Here is a 23,933-nt window from a genome sequence, read left to right on the forward strand (position 1 = left end):
TCTTCCCACCTCTCCATCACCCCTGTACACAAATGTGGTCTCTCTTTACCCTGACCATCCCCATTCCATAATTCATTCTACACACAATAGCCAAGCAGATCTTCAAAAACGTAAACTAGATTATATCATTCTACTCCTCTGCTTAAATTTCTCTAAATAACAGCTCTCTGCATGTAGGCTGAAATCGAGAGTTCTCACCACAGACAACAAGGCCCTCTAGAACTTGGTCCCTCACTCTCACTCTCTCTCTCCCGCCTCAATTCGTTCCACTGGCTCCACCCCAGGGCGCACTCCACTGCACTTCAGCCTCAGTATCTTCTGTTTCTCACACAGGCCAACTCTGCTCCTGCCTCAGACCCTTTGCACCTCATGTTCCTCAGTCTGGAACACTCTTTCCCCAAACCTTCACACAACTGACTTCTTTTCATCATATAATTCATAGTTCAAATAGCAATTCCCTAGAAATGTCTTCCCTGACCACGGAAACTAAAATAGCTTCACTCCCTGATTTACTCCCCACTTCATTATCCTGCTCTATTTTCTTCAGAGCACTTATCACGATCTAAAATTAACTGTGTATTTGTTTACTTTTTTATTGTCATTTTTCTCAAGGATAATGTAGCCTCCAGGAGTACAAGGCTCTTTGGCCATCACCTCCCCACTGCACTCTTAACTTGGAATGGTGCCTATACACAGTAGGTGCTTAATACATTTGCCTTACGGTGGTGGCAGAGGGGCTTAAAATGCAAACTGCAGGGGCGCCTGGGTGGCTCAGTGGGTTAAAGCCACTGCCTTTGGCTCAGGTCATGATCCCAGGATCCTGGGATCAAGCCCCACATCCGGCTCTCTGCTCAACAGGGTGCCTGCTTCCCTTCCTCTCTCTCTGCCAGCCTCTCTGCCTACTTGTGATCTCTGTCAAATAAATAAATAAAATCTTTAAAAAAAAAAAATGCAAACTGCAAGCTCCAGCTCCAGTGACTCTGATTTAAAATGTCTGAAGTGCAGGTCAGGAATCTGTATTTCTAGCAACCATCCACCTCTTTCATCCTAAAATGAGGACACATATCAGATTTTTTAAATTATTATTTATTTATGAGAGAGAGAGAGAGAGAGAGTGTGTGTGTGTGTGTGTGTGTGTGTGTAAACAGAGGTCGGGGAAGGGAAGGAGAGGGAAAAGCGGACTGGCTGTTGAGCAGGGAGCCCAACAGGGACTCAATTCCAGGACCCTGCGATCATGACCTGAACCAAAGACAGATGCTTAACCCAGTGAGTCACCCAGGCACCCCAAAACATCACATTTTAAAATACTCTGGTCAACGCCCTCCATTACGGAATTGTGCTTCTCCCTCTAAAATACCTTGCTTAGGCCTACAGATCCCATCCCAGCTGCTTTCCTTAAATGAACTCAGTGACACTAAGGTACAAGAATGTTCCTGACCCCTGAATTTGGAGTTCAAAAAAGTAACCCCACCTGTTCCCATTTCTGCTGCTCCATCAATGCCAGGAATGCTAAACTAGCTGGCTAGCCTGGCTGGAATCCTCTTCTCCTGAAAGACCTGAGCAGGTTTGGACTGACTCCAAAATGTAAACCAGGTAAATTTCCATGTCAGTTCACTAACAGACTTTCCAGAAGCAGCGGGGGCCAACTCATATGTGCTCTACATGCTCTCCAAATACCACTATCTGCCCCCGTCCATCAACATACACAGAAGACTTAATTCTGGAACCACGGGCAAAACGACAGGTCAGAGCTCCCTTTAAAGCAACCTAGCAGCTGAGAGAAGATATCTTTGAAAAAGCCGCTCACTCCAGTGAGCAAATAGGCACACACATGCCTTCATACAAGGCAACCCCTAACTCCAACCCAAAGAAACTCTCAAGCTCTGGCAAGAAAGTCTTAACTGTTTTTCCTATTTCTTCTCAGCTCTGCCTCTTCAGAAAACATCCAACATCCTTTCCTTGGCGCCCAAGTTGTCATTAGGCTTGGCCTTCGGAGGTCTGGGAAATTATCAAGGGTACCTATTTAGAGGAAACTTAAGTTTCCTCTACTTCTCTCCGACCCACCCTGTAAGTGCGGAGATCCCGCATCTGATAAAAGCGTTTCCCATTCCCCAGATTAAAATCCAAAAGGCATACTGGGGCTGGTAATTTAGAAATCACCAGCACTTTCGCATAAATTCGCTCCTCTAGACAGGTGACATCAAGCTGCACGGGGCCTGCGTGCGTGCTCTCCCTGGCAAGCAGTACCAACCCCCCAAGCTGTTCCTTGACAGGGGAATAAACCCTGACTTTCAGCCGGTACTGGGGCGGCGGGGGGGGGGGGGGTTGGTGGTTTCAGCTAAGAGCCACGAGCGCAGGGGCCCCTCACCCCTGCAATTCCGGGGGCAGCTGCCGCCCAGGGACGCCCAGGCGCACGTGCCTGGAGTCCGCCTCCGGACCCCACGGGTTCGCGCCGGGGCGGGCAGCGCCGAGGCGGCTTTCGCTGAGGAGACCACGCTCCCTCGAGCCTTCCGAAACCGCGGAGACGAGGGGTGAGGCCCACCTCCCCGAATCACACACACACGCCCACCCTCCCCGGGTGGTGCGCCTGGGGAGCCCACCGACGGCCGGTAGCAAAGTTTACGAGGCGAGGGAGCGCGGCGCTGAGCAGCACAACGCAGCGGCCAGACTAGAAGCGGGCGGCGGGGACGCCGGGAAGGGGGCTCCCCTCAAAGCCGGAGGCGGGGTGCCCGTGAGAATAGCCTGCCCCGGGGAGGCGCAGGCGCGGGCAAAGAGCCCCGACGTGTCCGCGCCACCGTGGGCAGCTCCGGGCCGGGCGGGCGCCCCCCAGGCTACGAGCAGCCACACGGCTCCCCTGGCCCCACCCCCACAGTCGTCCGAGGGGCGCCCCCCAACCCGCCCAGTCGTGGCGTCCCCGCGAGGCCACGCCTCGCCCCCCGCCCTCAGCCCTTCCCGCCGGCTCCGCGGGCCAGGCTCCCTACTGCCGCCCACGGTCCGGAGCCGGCTGGGAGAGACGAGCTCTCACGGCCGCCGGAACACCGGCCGCCTGCCCCCTCGCGCCCCCTCGCGCCTCCGGGCGACGCGCACTCACCCTCCGCATGGTGCCGGGACGGGCCGGTCGGGGTCGGCGGTGCGGGCTCGGGCGCCAGTCGGACACGGCCGGCGGCGGCGCACAGGCGGCGGGGGAGCGCCGCGCTGCCCCCTCCCGCACACGCGTGCGCCGCGGTCGGCGAGCCGGCGACGGCCTCCGCGGGGGCGGGGCGGGGGCGCGCCGGCCGCGGGGTCTCCGGGCCCGCCCCCGCGTGCTGGGCTCCGGGTCCTCCCAGCCCGCAGGCTCCTCTTCCCGCGTCGCGTTTTTCCCCCCTCCCCCGCCGCTTCGCTCCTCTCCTCCCGGAGTTCCCGCCCGACTAGGTTGCAGTGGAACGTTGCTGCCGACCCTGCGGGGAACCAAGTTCCAGGAGGCAGAGGGGATTGGCAGACTGAGGTGAGAGTTCTCACCGTCTTAATTAAAAGTACACCTCTTCCCCCAGTTGGATGGAAGGAAAGCCCGCTAGTGTCGCATCCTGCTCTTTAGAGTCTATGATTGTCTCTTGGAAGTCCTGAGGGTTTATAAACGTTTTTGGAGAAGGGATGCGGTGAGGGTTAAGGATGGGACACAGCAGATCAACCCGGTGGGGGGTTGGGGGGAGACGTCTTCATGGAACAGAGTTGGAATAGGTTTATCCAGATAGAGGAGCTCAGCAGGGGAAGGGGTCAACATCCCCATTGCTGCAGAACCCACAGGTCTTCCTGGCAAAGCTCTGCATACAAAACCTCCCCTTCACAAATGGCCTCCCCACCCTGACCCCAGCTTCTCCAAACAATAGGGAAATCCCGTCCCCAATTGCTAATGCCTCTGTGAAAAAGATGAGGGAGGCGGGTTATAGTCCTCCTAATCATGAAAACACAGCACACTCCCGAGCCAGAGGAATGCAGGATCCAAATCCTCAAGAACAAGAGTAGGAAGGAATAATGTGAGAGTCTTCAGGGAAGAAACCTGGACTTTTCCTGATTTGGCTTCTGCTGAACAAAGTAAATCAAATAGCACAAAACTCAAGGCAATGTGAATTTCAATGTGGAGGGAAAAAATCCCTTGTTTACCAAAGGATCCTTTGAACAGCATACAAGGATGCCTGCGTTTTCAAAGCAGTGGGAATGCAGAGGCTTGTGCTGGGTAAACACGACGAATGTTTCGGCTCTTACTTTGCTTGGCTGCCGATTACTGTGGCAGATCACCACTTATGAGCGCTGTCAAAGGAATATGGTTATAATTTCCTAACCTTGCTAGAGTGTCAGCAGTGCTATAGGGACCAAATGTTAGACTAAGTACCTTTATGATCTAATGAATAAACACATCTCTGGATTTCTCTTTGGTGCCTACTAGCACAGATAAGAGGAAGGGTAGCTGATGTATTAGGGGGAAAAATTAAGGAAGGAAATCAATGAAGCCGACTAACCCCTTTTTACTTTCGCTTATGATCTGCATACAGTGGGTTTTTTCTTCTCTTGATATAACTCTCTTCAGATTGGCCTTTGATGTTTTGCTTTTGGGGAAATAACAATTTTAGTAACTATACTTACTTATGCACCATAGGCTTTACCTATGGTATCACTTTCAGTCTACACAACCCTGTGAAGTAATTGCTACAATGGTGTGGTTTTTCAGAGGTACTAAGGCTCAGAGAGGATAGGTAATTTGCCAAAGGTCACACAGCTTGTTAATGGCACAGCTAGGATTTGAACTCAGATCCACCCACTTCATCCTGCCTCATAGAAAAGGTATAGCAGTTGAAGATGTTAAACACATGAATTCTGAATAAATCAGTCATTTCCTATCTCTGGGCCTTAGCTTTCTCATCTGTAGAATGAGAACTTAGATTAAATAGATAGAAGGACCTATCCAGAAGTAAAGCTCTAGTTTTAGAGTATTACCAGGTGAATATTTTGTTCTTGGTATTGTGGATTTGAAATCCTAACCTGCAGGTACAATGTTAGTCACTCTATCAGTTTGTATAATATCTCACCACAGCCCCTTGTCTTACACTGATTATGCTGCTTTCTGCAACACTTCCTCTACCTCCTTCTAATTAATGTTCTTCCCTCTGTGAATGCACTAATCCAATTAATGTTAATTTCTTATTTAACTTGACTAAGACCCGTGGTGTGAGGGAGACAGTGTCTGTTAAGGAATTGTTAGGGCGATCTTAAGCATTAGTTAGCCTGAATAATTTTTAAACTGCCTTCAGAAACCAAGACAATCACTCAACTGTGCAAAATAAATAACACATCAGATGCTACTGAAATCCCAGCGTTTCCAATGCTATCATTAACTAACTTGAGAATCAATTTCAAATCGAAACTAGACTGAGTCAGATTTTTCTTTTGCAAGGGTGGGAAGGAGGGTCTTTCTTTTTTTCATATGTTTAAAGACTATTCGAAGTGTTTTTAATGATCAGAGTTCTGTCTCTAGTTATTGTCACGGCATGATTAGCCTTCTAAACTCTGACATTATTGTTTCCTTGAAAACCACCTATTATTTTAGAAGATAGTACATTTTTTCCCTTTTTCTCTTTTTTTTCTCAATTGTGTAACATCTCTAACAGTCACAGTGATACTTGGCCCTTTTAATCTCTGGGCTGAATTCATAAGTCTCTGTCCTAAATGCAGCAGAAAGTGCACTAGGTCAACCCAACTTATTTCATTAGCTAGTAACATAAATGGGTATTGGATATAACAGTTGAGCAAACATGAACCAGTTTACATTTTCACATAAAAAGTGAAAAAGCAATGAAAAATTTGGTCAACTTTTTGTAGATTAGAAATGTTACCGATGACCATAACTTACCAGTCTGTCATCCTCTATTTGGAAATGCATTAGTAATGCAATACTGTTTTTCTTTGCCATGTTCTTAAATTAGAACCCTTCAGAAGTCCTCTATTAAATTCTTACTGCAGGGGACATAATTAATGGTTGAATCAATTCCTATTTCCCTGACACAAATTGCGGGTGATTTCAGGGGAATGTAGCAATCATAGCTATATGTATTGAGCACATTCTATGTCCCAAGCACTCTGACAAGCCATTGCATATGTATCCATCAGTCTGTTTCATGTTCACAGAACCCTACCAGATAGTTATTATCTCCATAGGATAGATAAGGAAACCAAGATATATTGAGATTAAATACTTCTCAAAGGTTACATGGTTAATAAGTGCTACAGCTCTAACCCAAATCCATCGGACTCCAGAGCCTGTGAAATTAACCAGTGACAGGTGCATGCTAATGGATCTCCAACTCTTCTCTCTCTGGAACGTCTTCAAAGCAGTGAGCCAGGAATTTTATATTCAGTAAAACCAACTTTCAAGTATTTATATTAGAATAGAATGGAATTGGGTGAGAAAGGATTCTTAAAGAAAATGAGTCCTTAAGTTTAAAAAATGTACAAGATTTGAATTAGATGAGTGAAGAATATTCTTGATAGGGGACAACAGCATGACCAACAACAAAGAGGTTGTGACAGTAAAAAGACCAGCTCTCCTAGGGAATCCTGGGGCACATGACTAGGGAGGCAAGACTGGTGGCTGTTTAATGAGGGGCTGGGGATACTCAACAGGGTGTCAGTATACACATTCCCTTCCAAATTTTTCTTAAAGATTTATGTATTTATTTTACAAAGAGAACAGGAGCCGGAGGGGCAAAGAAAAAGGAAGAGAGATTCTCAAGCAGAATCCCTGCTGGGCGTGGAGCCCAATGTTGGGCTCGATCTCATGACCCTGAGACCACAACCTGAGCCAAAACCAAGAGCTGGACACTCACTCGACTGTGGCACCCAGGCACCCCCCTTCCAATTCTTTATCACATTTTTACAGTCACTCAAAATATTTATTTTACTGTAGAAAATCTGCGTGGTTGCTTCTTCTCTCTGTGTGGTTGTGTTCTTCTCCTCTTGCCCTCGTCAAGGTCTATTGGACCTCCCCAAGCACTCCACTGATCCATGTGTGGCCTGAAGATGCAGGAGTGGAGTGGGAAGAGCTTACCTGGAGCTGTGTGTCATCTTTTTCAGAGAAATTTGATTCTGCTCTTCCCTCTGAGGTTTTGCAACAGGGTTCACTCCCTATCAGAAAGACAAAATTCACCCATACTCCCACTTCCGATACTATTTCCATATTTCCATATTCTTTTCTGCTCTGTGTCCAAACCCATGTCTGTTCACATGGCTATCTCTCCTGCTAGACTCTGAGTTCCTTTAAAGAAGGAACTGTCTTAATAATTCTTATATATCTGGGGCCATCCCAAAATAGGTGCTCAATACATGTTTGATAAATTATGTTAAAATCACATTGTAGTCTATTTCCCCTTAACAAATAGTTTTTATATTTTCTATATTTTTACAAGTAGTTTTCTATATTATACTTTAATAATTACCTTATGTTTACATGACCTTAATGATTGCCTAATTGGCTGCTTAATACACACAACACTGATATATTGTCATTTAACCATGTTACCATTTGAATTGTTTCTGCTTTTTCAAAATTCCTTGCGAGTTAGTTGGTAGGGCATGACTTGATGGAAAGAAAGATTTGGAAGAGGATAATGTGGACATGGTGGATCAAAAGTCCAGAGTTAAGGAGACCAGTTAGGAGGATGACTTCAGTCACACAAAATGAAGATGATGTGATGAGAGTCAGGACTAGGGTGGTGGTTGTGGAAATGAGAAAGGTGAAACAGTTTCTACATCCACAGCTAAAGCTGGAAAGATGTAACCACGGATTTACCCCCAATGGGGATAAATGTATGACAGATGGTGGAGATCGTCCTGTGAAGAAGAGCATTATTTTAGCACCATGGACAGGTCCTGGATAGTCAGGGCAGGGGTGGTATGGGACATTTACTACAGTCGAGCAACAGTAATAAAATAAATAAATATAAATAATTTTAAAGAAACTTACTGAGCATGTGCTCAATGAAAACTTCACATGCATTAACTTATTTAATTCTCATAAAGAAACAGGCACGGAAAGATTATACAATGCCCCCCAAAGTCATACAGATAGCAATTGGCAGAGGTAATTTCTGAACCCAGATAGCTGGGCTTCAGAACCCAATACACTATACTGTAAAAGGCAATTACAATCAAGTGTGATAAACATTATGAGAGAAAAGCACACACACAAAATGATATCTGAAGCAGTTGGAGGACAAGGAAAGGAAGAGTATTTTGGGAAAGTTTCTCAGAAAAGAGAACACTAGAACTAAGTTTTGAAGGGTGAATGGGATTTGGCTAGAACAGAGAACCAATAGGCCACCTGGAATCCTGTGTTGAGAAGGGTTCTGAGGCCAGATGCTGGCTCAGCAAAAAGCCTCCTGTGTGTTCAATTAGCAAATGGGGTAGAGGCTGATGGGAGACCCAAGACTAGAAAGGTTGATGGGCCAAACAAGGAAGGATCTTGTATGCAAATTAAGAAGTTTAGACATTTCCCCTCAAAGCTATGAAAAGCCACTGATTTAAGCAAGATGTGATAGGGAAAAAATCTGCATTTTAGAAAAATCACCTGAAGATTTGAGAGTAAAGATCGCAGAGTAAAGCATGATCACAGACTCCCCTTTTCCTAACCCCTAATGTAATGACCAAAGATGAGCCTGGAGAGAGGGCAACAAACTTGCCCTAGGTAAGGTGGAAAGGGGACCAAAGAGACTGCATCCACACTATAGAACAATGGAGCTACCCCTCTTAAACAAAAGTGAGAGGAAAGAAATTACACTGTGATCATGTAAATGTGGTTCAGTCAAAAAAGGGAGGGATGGGCAGGAAGGAAGATAATGAGTGAACTATGAAGAAACCATTCCAAAAGAAACCATAACCTCAAGATACAGGAGATCTCCAGGGAGTGTCTTGCACTTTCAAGACCTTAATAAGAATATGAACCTGAGAAAATAAGTCCTCAAAATTGAGCTGATAAAATGACGGCAGGAGAGTAAAAAGGAGATTTCAGAACTAAGGAAATGAATCAAGTACTGAAACAAAACCATTATATATCTAATACATAAATTAAATATGCCAAATAGCAGGAAAGATATGATTGAAAATTGAATTAATGGCTTGAGATAATTATGGCAAATGCAAAGGCAAAACACAGAGGGAATAAAGCAATTAGAGGGAAGATAATAAGAGAACCAAGAGATAATCAAACATAAAGATAATTGGTGTCCCTAGTTGGTGTAGAGAATCCAATAAATGCAACAAAATATGTATTCAGAAACACAATACAGGAATGTTTTTCTAAAATGAAGGACGAACTAAATCTGCAGAGGAAAATTTCTACTGTAAGCCAGGAAAAAAACAACTTTGAACAAACAAAAAGACATACCCTAGTTAAGTTCCTAATTTTCAAAGAAAAATAATTATTTAAACGTCAGAGCAGAAAAAGCAAATCATCTATGAAGACACATATAAAATTTCCAAATAACCTCAATGCCAGAAGACAAGGAAGCAATGCCTACAGAGTTTGGAGAGAAAAGAAGTATGACCTAGGAATATGATGCCTGGTCAAAGGTAGATGTTTTAAGCATGAAAGAACTCAAGAGAGTAAAACATCCACGAGTCCTTCTTGAAAAAAAAACCTAACCAGTCAGGACCAGGAGACAGATTAAAAAAAAAATTTTTTTTTTAAGGAACAAAAGAAACCAAAATAAGAGGTAAAACCGCTGTAGATAGGCAGGTAAGCTATTTAAATAGAGAGCGAAGATCCAACAACTGGTGGAATTCTAGCTGTGGAACAAAATATAAATGTTATGAATCCTGACAAAGTAAAAATAATAGATTTTGGGAGGTGGGAGAAAGAGAAAGGGAAGAAGGAAGATATTAATGACCTCGTCTTTTACCTGCAAGGAACCAGTTGCAATCATCTAAAACTGAAACATAGTCAACTATGGACAAAAAATAATAAATAAAAACTTTTTAATTGAAATTGAAACATAAATCAAGGAAAATACAACTTCAACATCTTAATGACTCCCCCCCTTTTTTTTTCCCTTAGCCTCATGAATGTCTTGTGAAACACTTGTCTCATGAGGGGAAAAATATTACCTGAAACTGAACCACATATATAATCATAAAATTCTTTCTCTCTCTCTCTAATTTTACTTTTACATATAAGAAGACACTCAGGACCCTGAGATCAAGAGTCATGTGCTCTGCTGACCAAGCCATCCAGATGTCCCAGAAAATTTCTTGAATTATGTTAACATTCATGATGTGTGGGTGGTGAGAGTCTTCCAGTTTTACTGAAATATGACATAACATATATTGGTTTAAGGTGGACAACATACTGATTTGATATACGTAATATATACCAAATGATTATCACAATTAGTTAATGTCCATCACCTCTCATGATTACAATGGCAGGATTTCCTTCTTTTGGGGTGGTGAGATTTTGAGGAATGTGCTGTTTTTCTCTATATTTCCTATATTGCTACAATTTTTGTCAAAGAACAGATATTCTTATTTAAAAATAATTACTTTTGGGACGCCTGGGTGGCTCAGTGTGTTAAGCCGCCGCCTTCGGCTCAGGTCATGATCCCAGGGTCCTGGGATCAAGTCCCGCATCGGGCTCCGTGCTCAGCAGGGAGCCTGCCTCTCTCTCCGCCTCTGCCTGCCTCTCTGCCTGCATGTGTGCTTTCTCTCTCTCTCTTTCTGACAAATAAATGAATAAAAATCTTAAAAAAAATAAAAATAATTACTTTTTTATATAAATGAATATGCTGCTCTATATGATTTGACATGGAAAGATTCCATGCTATATGGCTGAGTCAAAAGGCTGGTTTCAAAATTGCATCTGGGGTATAATCTCATTTAGGTAAAACCTACAATATCATACATGCTTCTGCTTGCATTAAAAACTCAAATACCGGGCGCCTGGGTGGCTCAGTGGGTTGAGCCGCTGCCTTCGGCTCAGGTCATGATCTCAGGGTCCTGGGATCGAGCCCCGCATCGGGCTCTCTGCTCAGCAGGGAGCCTGTTTCCTCCTCTCTCTGTCTGCCTGCCTCTCTGCCTACTTGTGATCTCTATCAAATAAATAAATAAAAATCTTAAAAAAAAAAAAAAACTCAAATACCAAAAACGTTAACAGTATTTATCCCTGAAGTTGGGGTATAGAGTTAATGGGGTGGTTCATCATTTCTTGATATCCTCTTTTAAAGCTTTTTATTTGAAGATAAAACACACAAATAAAACAAAATAAAAACACAAACAAAAAACAAATATGTGATTTACTAAGTTCTAAGGTGAACATGCTTGCATTCATACCAAGTTCATAAATACAAGCCTGTCAAGTAACACAAAAACTCTTCTTGTTCCCTATCTGCATCCCTTCTCACAAAAGTAAACAGTATCCTGACTTTTTAAGTACTAATTTCTTCATATTTCTTTACAGTTTTATCACTCAAGTACATGTGCATTTCTGGATATCGTATCCATTTTTTACATTTTGATATGTTGTTTAAGTCTATTTAAAAAAAAAAAAGATTTTTTAACTTTTTAAAGTAATCTCTGTACCCAATGTGGGACTCAAACTCACAACCCGCACACTCCACCAACTAAGCTAGCCAGGTGTCCCCGTTTAAGTCTCTTTTAATCTATACGTTCCGCCTCCATTCCTTTCTTTTCCTGTATCTGTTGAAGAAACCCAGGGTGTTTGTCCAGTTTCCCAGAATCTGGATTTTGCTGCTTGCGTAGTTATGGTGCATTTCAATTTGTTTCCTGGTCCTTTGTATTTCCTACAAAATGGCAGCAGGATCCAGATTCTCCTTGGCAAGACCACAGGTGGTGTAGCTTCTTTATCAAGAGCCATATCATGTCTGGTTATTTCTCTTTTGGTGATGATAGCCACTGTTGATGAATGCCTTGGTCCATTTTAAGGATTGCAAAATAAAGATTTCTAATTTTATGTTTCTTTTTCGTTCATTACTTGAAAGGCTTTTACAAAGAGATCAATTTCCCCTCGTTGGTTACAGTTTATATAGAAAAGGCAAGATTCTATGCTTGATTATATTTCTTTCTTTGCCAGTTTCCAAGATAATAAATTGGTTCTCTATCCTTATTCCAATGAATTGGAACCCCATTGATTCCTCTGAAGGTACTCTGTTATTTTTTAAAGTATTTGTATGAATTTAAGGATTTAAGGATATTTGATGGTTTCAATCAATGGTAATTATTATTCTTTCTGAAAGCTCAAATTTTTCCATCTTTGACCAGCGAGAGCTTCTTCAATTTGGCTTCTCAGAGTTTTGTTTTGTTTTGTTTTGTTTTTTTTGCTATGTCCCTAGAAGTCTTCGATAGTTTCCTTGCTCTCAGGTATGACAAAATGTTCTAGGCTAATCTTGGATATTTTCTCTCCTAGATAGAATCAGCTACTTCTCTGGGAATGATCCATTTTCCAAGAAGCCTTAATTTCATTTAGTGTTAAATTTCATTTAGTGTTAATAATATTGATACTAGGGATGCTTCGTGCTGCTGTCTTGGTCACAAATTTTGGGCTTCTTCAGGGAATAGAGCTAAGACTATACAAACACACAAACACACATACACATATGTGTATATATGTGTATATATACATATATATGCGTGTGTGCATATATAAGTGTGTATATATATCTGCATATGTATACATACACATACATATACTATATATACTATATATACATACTATAGACTACACTATCTGCGTAGAGAGAGACTGTGTCTTACACGATATAGATGGATATAAATACAGAAATAGATACCATACAAATACTTCTAGTTTAAATTGTGTGTTTACTTAAATTTTTTTGTATTATATTCATATCTTCTTTCTTCCAAATGAGAATCTGGTTTTTAAGAATACAGGTGATGATATAATATCCTTGTTCATTTACTTTATTTCATAACTATCTCAAAATAGCAGTACTAATACTATTCAATATTATTACTGAAAACATTTGGGGGCATTTTTGCATTTACTCTCTCTGTTCTGCCCCTCATTGTTCAATAGTTGTGCTTTATTTACATTATTTGATCATATAGGAACTAGAGACTATAGTCTCTTCCCCCCCCCCCCGCTTTTTTTTTGATGCAAGCTCTATACCCAACATAGGGCTCGAACTCACGATCCCGATATCAAGAGTCATAGCTCAACTAACTGAGCCAGCCGGGCACACCTGTACTCTCTTCCTTTTAACACCTATTTCATCTTAATCAAAAACAACTACATTTTTAACTCTCACCAGTCTCTCTTATCTGAAAGTTGTTCTCAAGTTGAATCCTTTGAAAAGGAATTATATTCCCTTAATGTTGAGAATAGTTGGTCTATTAATAACAGCTGCCAAGTAAAATACTTAAATACTTGAAAGTCAGTTTACTGTATGTAAAATTCTTAGTTCACATTTTCTGTCCTTAAATTAGTTTAATATGTTATTCTGTTTTCTCCTAGGGTAAATCATTGCTCTCAAAAAGTCTAATGCTAATATAATTTTCTTTCCCTTGCTGTTTTACCTAAATGCTCAAGGAATTTTTTTCTTCAAAGGGCAATAATTTTACCAGAATATATTTAAGTGTTGATAGTTTTGCTATTATATTCTCAAGTGTGCAATATGTTCTTTTCACATGTAGTTTCAAATCTTTTTTTTTTTTTTATAACTTTGGGTAAGCTCTTGAATTATAGTTTTAGTAGGTGCTCTATTCTCTTCCTCCAGTTTTTGTCTTCAGGAATTCCTATTGTTTGTATGTTGGATCTTATTTTCCTATCTTCAATATTTGTCACTTTCTCTTAAAATCTTTCTCTTTCTTAATTTCTTTTTTTTAAAGATTTTATTTTTTTAAGTAATATCTACACCCACCATGGGGCTCAAACTCACAACTCTGAGATTGAGTCACATGCTCTACCTGCTGAGCCAGCCAGGTACGCCTCTTAATTTCTTTCTTTCTTTCTTTCTTTCTTTCTTTCTTTCTTTCTTTCTTTTCTTTCTTCCTTCCTTCCTTTCTTTCTTTCTTTCTTTCTTTCTTTTTAAAGTTTTTATTTGTTTAGTTGAGAGAGAGCGTGCACAAGCACAAGTGGGGAAAGGGACAGTTACAGCTGCTGTCCTCAGACTGGCCAGCCACGCTTTCCAGGGAATGCCACTGAGGGCTGTTTTGAGATTCTTCTGAAAGAAGATTTCAGATCCATCGGATGTTCCACTGCGTCCCTCTGCTTTCTCTTGTATAGATGTCAATACCAGGTAGGTGTGTAATTGAGGGTTTGGGAGATCTCTAGTCACCTGCTTTTGTTGTAAATGTGTTTAGAGGATTTCATTTTAGCCATCTAGTCGCTCTGTATATATCTAGGCACTCAAAGAAACTTCAAAAACTGTGCTGCAGCTACCAGCTTCCCAGCTCACTGACCAATCAGCCTTTGGGCTGGAACAGGATCCCAAAGAACGGGATCCCAAATACAAATAAATATATTTTTACAAATATATTTATTGGTAATTTAATATTCTGTTGATCTGGGGAAAAAACCAATGATATTTCTATTTGGCGGGGGAAAGATGTCTGGCTGCATCATATTGGATGTCTGTGGGAGGATTAAACAAGTGTGATTGCTGGTAGGCACTAGTACAGCTATACCATTGTATATATTAAATACATTAAATACAGGGGGCACCTGGCTGGCCCAGCCCATAGAACATGTACTTTCACATGTAGTGAAACTGGGACTTTTTTTTTTTTTCAAGATTTATTTAGTTATTTTAGAGAGAAAGAGAACGTGTGCACAAGGGGAGGTGAACAATGAGAGACTATGGACTCTGAAAAACAATCTGAAGGGTTTGAAGAGGTGGGGGGGTGGGAGGTTGGGGGAACCAGGTGGTAGGTATTAGAGAGGGCACGGACTGCATGGAGCACTGGGTGTGGTACAAAAACAATGAATACTGTTATGCTGAAAATAAATAAAATAAAATAAATTTATAAAAAAGTACAGAAAAAAAAAAAGTGTGCACAAGGGAAGGAGCAGAAGTGGGAGAGGGGGAAAAACAAACTCCCTGCTGAATGGGGAGCCCGAGGTGGGACTCCATGTCATGACCCTGAGCTCATGACCTGAGCGGAAATCAAGAGTTGGACACTTAACCAACTGAGCCACACCAGGCATCCCAGAACATGTGACTTTTGATTTCAGGATCGTGAGTTAAAGCCCCATGTTGGGTGTGGAGTGTACTTTAAGATAAAAATAAAATAAAATAAGATAAAATATTTAAATACTTCCATTTCAACTTCTAAGTAGCCATTGCTCTAATGCCCGGTGCACTCCCTTGAGTGCCCCTTCTCTCTGGCCCCTGAGTGATACAAGAACTTGAGAGTTAATGTCTATCACAGGAGGGGTCCTTGGGATCCTGTTCTAGACCAAAGGCTGATTCGTCAGTGCCCATGCCGAACCCATGCTGGGTTGCATTTACTGAATATTGCCTCTGACCAGACTCTACTGATTTGGAGGCTGATGGTACATGGCAAGTGAGAGAGAAAGACGACAATAGTGTGTGCCTTCCAAGTGGGCCTCTGCCGATTAGTTCAACAGATGTTTCTTCAGGACTTCCTGTGCACTGGGTACTATGATAAGCGAAAGGGGTCCAAGGACAGCAAGACTAGGCCACTGAGGAGCTTACAACGTAGTGCTCTGTCTCCGGGGCCACTTAGCCACTGGGAGGATGCCAATATTAGATTAGAGAGCTCAGTCCCTCAGCAGAAATGAGAAGAAATAGAAAGATGCCGACCTAAAGACAAAGCTCTTACTTAAGCCATCACCTTACTAAGCTCAAATCTCTCCACCTTTAGAACAGGGACTGCCGTAAAAGGCCCGGCAGCTAATTAAAACACGTGGTAAAGAAGCCAGGCAAGGAACACCCTGTCCTTGTACACAATGAATCAAGCAGTCTCCTTAGACCCAAAAGGCTGTATCCTTATCTATAGAGTGAATCAATTATTTAACAATTCATGTTCTGTGTCCTAATTGGACTGGCAGTACTTTCTTTGATTATGGAAGAGAAAGAGATCTGGAAGAAAAGCTGGCTGGAAACAGTGTTGGTCTAAATAATAACAGTGTTTCTTAAAGATTTTTTTTTACACTCAGGAATGCAATGCAATTGAGGAGATGCTCGAATTGTTGCCCAGTTACTGGGAAGCACAAATCTCTTGGAGGAAAAAAAAAAAATTAAATAGGACTAGCACTCATTGTCAGAGCCCAGAAAGCACCAGAAAAGGAAAAGAAATCCCTTACACCTTCATTCCTCCAAAGTCAAAACATCCCAGTTGGTCACATGTATTAAGCAAATAGATATCAGCACCTGTTAGGTGTCAAGTGTAGTCCCTACCATTACCCATCTATTACCACCCATCTATTCCCCATCTGCTGTTACTACTGCCTTACCCATCAAGGAAATCAATATGCAGAAATTTTTGTGTAGAGCTCAGCTTTGCCTCTGTAGAAAAGTTAAAGAAATCCAGTAGTTCCCATAGCAGACGTAGTACTTAAGCAGCAACCAAATTTATATTGTGAGTGGAACATTATTGTTTATACCTTCAGATGGGACTTCTGAGAGAATGAACACAGTCATAGCAGCTTGATTATTTGTAGGACTTCATGGTGCATTTGGGAATCCCCTACCCCGCAGCCTGTTTCTGAAGCAGAAGAATCGGTCCCTATAAATTATCACAGGACAAAATGAGAATGTTACATTGGCCACTGCTACCATTAACTTCTAGTAGTATAGTGTTTTGCAAAATGGGAAGGGGACACATCAAAAATCTTGGTGGGGAGGCAGGGGGAAATAAAAGGAGCCTTTTCAAATTACACATCCCTATTTCATAAGAGATTTTTATATGGAAATCGTTTAAAGCACAGGCCTTGGAGTCAGACTGCCTAAGTCAAATTCTGGCTCTATACTTATTAGTTGTGGGACTCTGCATAAATTATGTAGCCACTATATGACTCACTTGGTGCGTCTGTAAAATGGAAATGATGGCATTTGTTGTATCTGTCATTCATTTCTTTTGAAGATTAAATGTGTTAACATACACAAAGCACTTAGAAAAGTGCCTCTCTCCCAGGTCCCATTCTATTGCTGCCTCTTGTTGACCTAAGTCAACCATCTTAGGAAGTGCCCTAAGCTTCAGATAATGATGGGATCATGAGGGGAAAGGAATCTTGGAAGCTCTTTGCCCTTATCCATTTTGGAATCCTCCCTCTGAAATCTTGGCCAAGTCATCTGGCCCCTACCTGTACATACCCTAATGACAGGGTTTCCATCCTACAGAAAAACATGTTCCATCACTGGGCATTTGAAAGGTCTTCCTTGCTTCAAACAGGAGTCCGTTTCCCTGTTTTCTCTGTCTGTTGCTCTGTCTCATGGAATCAGAGATAACAAGATTATTAATATCCTGTTAAATAATGAAGGATGGCTAATGGTATACAATTAAGCTCATGGGCTCTAGAGACAGATTGCATGGCTTGATCCTCAGCTTCCCTGTTTACTGGTTGTGTGATCTTGGGCAACTCAATCTTTCCATGGCCTGGAGTCCTCATTTGCAAAATGGGCATGCTAATACCACCAGTCTCATAGGGTTGGATTGAATGAGATCATGTATTTAACAAGCCCAGTACACAAGACTCAATGAATGTCATCAAGAAACGATGCTGTTGATATCCCTCTTGGGAATTTGTTCTTCAGGCTAAATATTCCTATTTCCTCAGTTTGTTCCTGATACAATTCCCAGTACCCCTCAGCCCTCTCCCCAAGCTCCAATAGCCTGTATTCCTCTTTAACTATATCCCCAGGATGGAGTCCAGGACTCTGGTGGGTTCTGGTCCACACAAACCAGGAGAGACCATCCTCTCCTCTGATTGACTGATTGTTCATCCACTGATTCATTCACACGTGACTTTAAGCATCTGTATTTTTACAAATAGCTCCCAAGGGAGAATTGGCATTTTTAGTACACACGTCACACTCTTGACTTATGCTGAACTCACAGTGGACTAGACCAGGGGTCAGCAAACTTTTGTGTAGAGAGCCAGGTGGCAAATATTGTTGATTTGTAGTCTATGCAATCTCTGTTGTGACTACTCAGTTCTGCTGTTGTGGCATGAAGGCAGTTATAGATGATACGTAAAACTTTGTTTACAGAAACAGGCAACTAGCTGAATTGGATTAATGAGCCATAGTTTTCCAACTTCTGAACTAAAACATATAATATAAATAAGTCTTTTTCACCATATGATCTAGCAATTCCATTATTTATCTAAAGAAAATAAAATCTCTATCTTGAACAGATATCTGCTTGCTCATGTTCATTACAGCATTATTTATAATACTCAAGATATAGAAATAACCTAAGTGTCCACTGATGGATGGATAAAAAGAATATGGTTTATTTGTATATATAAAATGGAAAAATTTCAGCCATAAAAAAGAAAGACATCTTGCTGTTTGTGACAACGTGGATGGACCTCGAGAGCATTACAGTAAGTAAAATAAGTCAGAAAAAGACAAATACTATGTGATCTCATTTATATGGAATCAAAAGTTCACAGGTATAGAGAACACACTAGTGGTTGCCAGAGGTGGGCGAAGGGAGTTGGCAAAATGGGTAAAGGAAGTCAAAAGGTACAAATTTCCAGTTATAATGTAAATAAGTCCCAGGGAGGTAATAGAGTTTGAGGACGATAGTTAACGACACTGTATTATATATTTGAAAATTGTATTGTAGATCTTAAAAGTTCTCCTCGTAAGAAAAAAATTTTAACTGTGTGGTCAGACTTACTGTGGTGGTTATTTTGATACCTATATCATTATGTGAGCCAATTGCCTACAGTAATTTACACCCAAATCAGTACAATGTTACATGTCAGTATCTGGATAAAAAATTTTTAGGAATTTTCTCCACCTCTCACCCCCTGCCCAGATTGTTTCTGTTGTTTCATTTTGTTTTTTAACAAAGTAGAAGACTTTCCATTTACCTCTGTTCAGCTTTATTTTGTTGGACTTGGCTCTTCCTCTACCTGCCAAGATCTGTCTGAGTACTGATTCTTGCCAGTGTCCAAAAGTAATTCCTCTATCTCTTAATTTTGTGCCATCTGCCAATAATAAATGAGCCTTTTATATATTCATCCAAAGAATTGATTAAAGTTTTGAACTGGAAAGATCTGAGGACAGGGCCTTGAAGCATGAAGTAAGCCATCTCCCTCCTTGTTCATTCTGCTGTATTCTTCAGAATTCAGCCAGTATCCACGTTCAGGAAGCTATCCTGACAACTCCCCTCTCTTCCCAAGCCTTCCTGCCCAGACAGAGGTGGATGCCTGTATTAAATCTGGGTTCTCCTGAGAAACAGAAGCGATAGGATAACTACCTGTCTATCCGTCTAAGGAGATTTACTGTGAGGAATCAGCTCACGTGGTTATGGAGGCTAAGAAGTCCAAATCTGCGGTCAACAAGCTTGGGATGTGGTAAAGTCAATGGTGCTGTTCCAGTCTGAGTCCAAAGGCCCTGACAACCAGGCCAGCCAATGAGGAAAGTTCCAGTCCAAGTCTAAGTCCAAAGGCAGGAGGAGATTGATGTCCCAGCTCAAAGACAATCAGGCAAAGAGAGAATTCTTCTCAGCCTTTTCTTCTATTCAGGCTTCAACAGATTGGATGAGGACCAGTCATACTGGGAGGGCCATCTGCTGTACTTAGTCTACAGATTCACATGATAAACTTATCCAGATAGACCCTCACAGGCAAACATCTGGCACCCTGTGCCCCAGTCAGATTGACACATACAAGTAACCGTCATGGTGCCCTTTGAATTTGGCCTGTGAACACCCTACATACACATACCTCTACCACAGCACACTCACTGCTCTGTAATTGTGTTTCCCCAACTAGATTCCATGTTCTGTCCCAGGGCATGGCACAGAGTCAGTACTCAGTGAATGTTAGCAGGGTAGATGAATGGATGGATGGATTAGTCTATGAGTGTGTGGCTTTGGGAATGTGTCCTCCTTAGTTTCTTCCTTTCATCAAAAGTCACTTCCCTCTTATTGTCTCCTTTTGAAAACCAGCTAGGTAATTAGAATTTGAAAAATAAATGGAGATACAAGGTGTAAGTGAGAAATATAGCTCAATGTACCATTTCTTCCAGGACTTCCTAGGAGGTGGTATTTTAAGAAAGGGGTCTTTGTCCTTATTGCAAAGGTCTAAGTAATATGGCAATTTCAGGCATAAAGTAAAAGAGATTTTGGAAGAAGAATGTGAGTATCTGTCATTCTCCCCAAATCATACCTTATGATGCCTTTGTATACGAAAAGCCTGAACACAGGTTCTTTGAAGAATACACATTAATATTTATAGATTACAAATAATATTAATAAGTAGCAGCTGTGACCCACAGAGTTCTTTCAGGCTTGTCTCCTGAGGATCTCTGACAAAGCAACTCACACCACCTTTGAAACCATTATCATTCTGTTCAATGACCAGAAAAATGCCTGTCTCGAAATCTAGTCTCATCCTGAAAATAAACAATAAAAATAGAGCTGCTATGATGTTGTCATTGAAAATAAATTATTGAAAATTATTGACTATCTCATTCACACTGGTTATAGGGTAAAGCAATCCTTTACCCTGAAATACTCAGTGTGACCTAATTTCTCTTTGGTTGGAAATTTGATAGGGAGCTTCTTCTGTCGCTAACAGTTGAAAACTGAGAAAATCCCAAGAAAAATCCTAAAACCTGGGCTTTGTTTCCCTAACGTAGTTCATGGGGCTCCTTTCAATCAGAGCAAGGGTTACAAACTGGTGGTTCCAGGGCCAAATCCAGCTGGCAGACATGTACACTATTGTCTTCTTTCCTCCCTCCCTCCCTCCCTTTCCTTTCCTTTTTTTGTTATAAAATTTGACTTTCTTTTAGCAGATCATGCATTCCCTCCAGTTCATCCTGGTTTCCTCCATTCCCATTGCCCCACACTGGTTAGCTTTATACGTCTAAATTACCTTCCTAGTTCCTGCAAACATCTGAGGATTAGACCCCTGCATTTGGGACACTGAGCAATTTACAAAAGGGAGGGATAATTATAAGAGCTATTACTTTAGAGCATTTACTCTGGACAGGCACTATGCATTATGCACTTTCCATATATCCTACCACTTTATGAGGCTAAGAAAGATTAACCAGCCCAGAGCCACAGGGCTAATAAATAACACAGTCCCCAGGCAGCCCTCTCCAGAGCAAGCCAGCACGGCACTCCATGAGGATGGATGCTATATCTGACCAGCAGTCACAGCCGGTCCTGTTCATTCTTAAAATTTTCAGGAAATTCTTACAGAGGCTTTAACCCAGCAGCAAATGGAAGTCCCACTTTGACATGTTGCTGTGTAGACCTTAAAAGTAAAGCGGCAATTTATTTTACCCACAGGATGGGTTTATTGAGGGATAGCCGAGGAATTGCAATTCAGGAGAGGGAAGTTAAGGCAAAAGCCATAGGCAAACACACCAAGAAAGGGAGAGAAACATCAGTTTATGGAGAAAAAGGAAGAAGGTGGGGGAGGGGCATTTTGAGCGGAAGTCCACTGGAAGGAGGCAAGGGCTCAGGGTAGAGATGGCTTCTCACTGACTGAGTTGTTGGGCGAGGAACTTCTTGCCTAGAGGAGGAGAGCAGTATCTATCAGCTGGCAAGGTGAGTTGTCTCCTGTTGGGCTCTGTATGGGCAATACTTCCCGTGGGGGTCTGGAATTGGTGTCCAAGTGATAGTGCAGGAAGAACATTCTGATCCTCTTTAGTTCCCTTGGAAGCAGGAGAGAAACCTCCCCTGTGAAAGGACTATCAGGGGGTAGAAGGCATCCTGATCACCAACAGGGAATCTAGGGCTGAGAAGGCTATAGAAACAAAAATGTGTTCTTTCCTCACCAATTTACTACTCCAAACCCCTTTGTCTTGCTAATTCTTTACAAGTGTAAGGTTGCTCTGCCTAAAAGGTATAAACACAGCCTGCTTGGGTCACTTTTTTGGGTCTCCTAATTTTATGGGGGCCCTTTAATGTATAAAATTAAATTTTTCTCCTGTTAACCTATCTTATGTCAACTTAATTATTTGGCCAGGCCAAAGAACCTAGAAGAGGAGAAGGAAAAAATTTCTGCACCTACAAAACTGTGCCTGCATCTGAAATCCAAAACTTAGAAAAAAAAGGATAAACGGATGAGCCCCTGAACAGAACTGTAAAAGCTGCCCTAGATTTCAGGAAGAAAACCCTAAAACATATGAAAATGAGAGTGTTTCTAAGGCTATTTTTAAAATAACTGATCCTGCGTGCATGTGTATACAAGCTATATTTTGTTTTGAGAGAAAAATGCTTTTGTTACACCATATCCTAAGTGCCAAACTTTCTCAGAGCGCAGTGCAGAGGGAAGAGCGGAGCTGGTGATCAGCAGCAGCCTCTTCAGAACCGGGACCAGGCGGGGAAGAGCAGCACAAAACCGACCGCCCCTTGAGAATTTGGGCTCATTAACCCTCCGTAGCAACAGGGACTATGCTACCCTCCCAAAAGGGACCAAAAAAGCTCAGAGCATGATGGCCCTTCAAACCGCTGGTCTTTTTACATCTTTATGAAGGGTACTTGTCCCTGGTCCCTGGGTGGCTCACTCAGTTAAGTGTCTGCCTTCCCCTCAGGTCATGATCCCAGCATCCTGGGATCGAGCCCCATGTCAGGCTCCATCGAACAGATAGACAGGTAGAGTGTTTCCCAGCACCACAGGGAAATACTGAAGCACTAGAGGCGATGTAACTTCTCTCCTTTTGAATCCCACTTACCTAGAATTTCAAATATTTCTATCATTTCCAAGCCAGAAATGCTTTTCAGAACACTGGGATTTGTGTAGAACAGAAGTAAGCTGTATCTTCTAGAAGTATCTAGATCCCAGGACGCTGTGGACTGACATGTGTCCTCTCAAAATGCATATGCTGCAGTCCAAACCTCCCACGGGACTGTAGGAGGCCTTTAAGGGAGACTGAATGAGGGACAAAGGGCGGAGTCCTGACCCCACAGAACTTATCTCTACAAGAAGCAGAGACACCGGAGCTCTGGGTGTGCCCTGAGGAAAGGCCGGGGGGGGGGGGGGGGGGGGCAGCCAGCAAGAAGCAGCCAGCCGTGTGCAAGCCAGGAAGAGGGCTCTCGAGGGAACTCAACCATACTGCACCCTGAGCTCAGACCCCCAGCCTCCGGACTGTGAGAGAGAAACTTCAGTTGTTTCTGAGCTCCCTAGTTTGTAGTATTTAGTTACGGCAGCCCTAGCGGATGAGTAAATGTGGTCCTTTGTCATGCTTGGAGTAATGGGGGCACCAAAGGATCCATGTAAAGATGGCATCCCTCCAATTCGCCCCGTCTGTTCCAGGGCCTGTTCGTGGGCCTCCGGTATTTCGTCTGCTCTGCCTCCCTGACTTCCTTTATCCCCAGTCTATATAGTTCATGCAGAATTGTCAGTCACAGTTTGTGACTGTCACAGCCCTGACCCCGGGCTCCCTCATCATCACTCCCAAACACCCCGACCATGGGGATGGCACCTGGCACACTGGTGGACTTATCACACGCAGAAGGACTTCTCAGAGCCCGTCTCTGCAGATCCACTCAGGGCATTCCATGCATATTTAATATTCACTGAGAGAACTTGCTTTTTCTGCTAGTCTCGCAGAGCTGGGATCCTAAAAGCCGGCTGAGTGTAGGAAGCCTGACTGTAGTACAGAGAATGAGGCTGACGCACAGAGGAGAGCAAAGAAGAGAGCAGGTGAGTGGCATTTCAACGCCTCATCCCGGCCACAAGTCAGCCTATGCCAGCCCGCGGCTGGTGAGCCTGTAGA

The 23,933-nt window shown here is 42.5% G+C and overlaps 1 protein-coding gene across 1 annotated transcript in view; it reads right to left on the reverse strand.

Moving 5' to 3' along the window:
- The window catches only part of TMCC3 (transmembrane and coiled-coil domain family 3), a 265,093-nt gene extending 261,900 nt beyond the window's left edge, over window positions 1–3,193 (reverse strand). The window contains exon 1 of the mRNA XM_047740928.1: window positions 3,092–3,193. Coding sequence (XP_047596884.1) covers window positions 3,092–3,100 — 9 coding nt within the window. The 5' untranslated portion in view covers window positions 3,101–3,193. The remainder of the gene's footprint in view (window positions 1–3,091) is intronic.
- Between the last annotated feature and the right edge of the window lie 20,740 nt (window positions 3,194–23,933).

This window comes from Lutra lutra, chromosome 8 (assembly GCF_902655055.1).
Source record: "Lutra lutra chromosome 8, mLutLut1.2, whole genome shotgun sequence".
NCBI classification, from domain to species: Eukaryota; Metazoa; Chordata; class Mammalia; order Carnivora; family Mustelidae; genus Lutra; species Lutra lutra.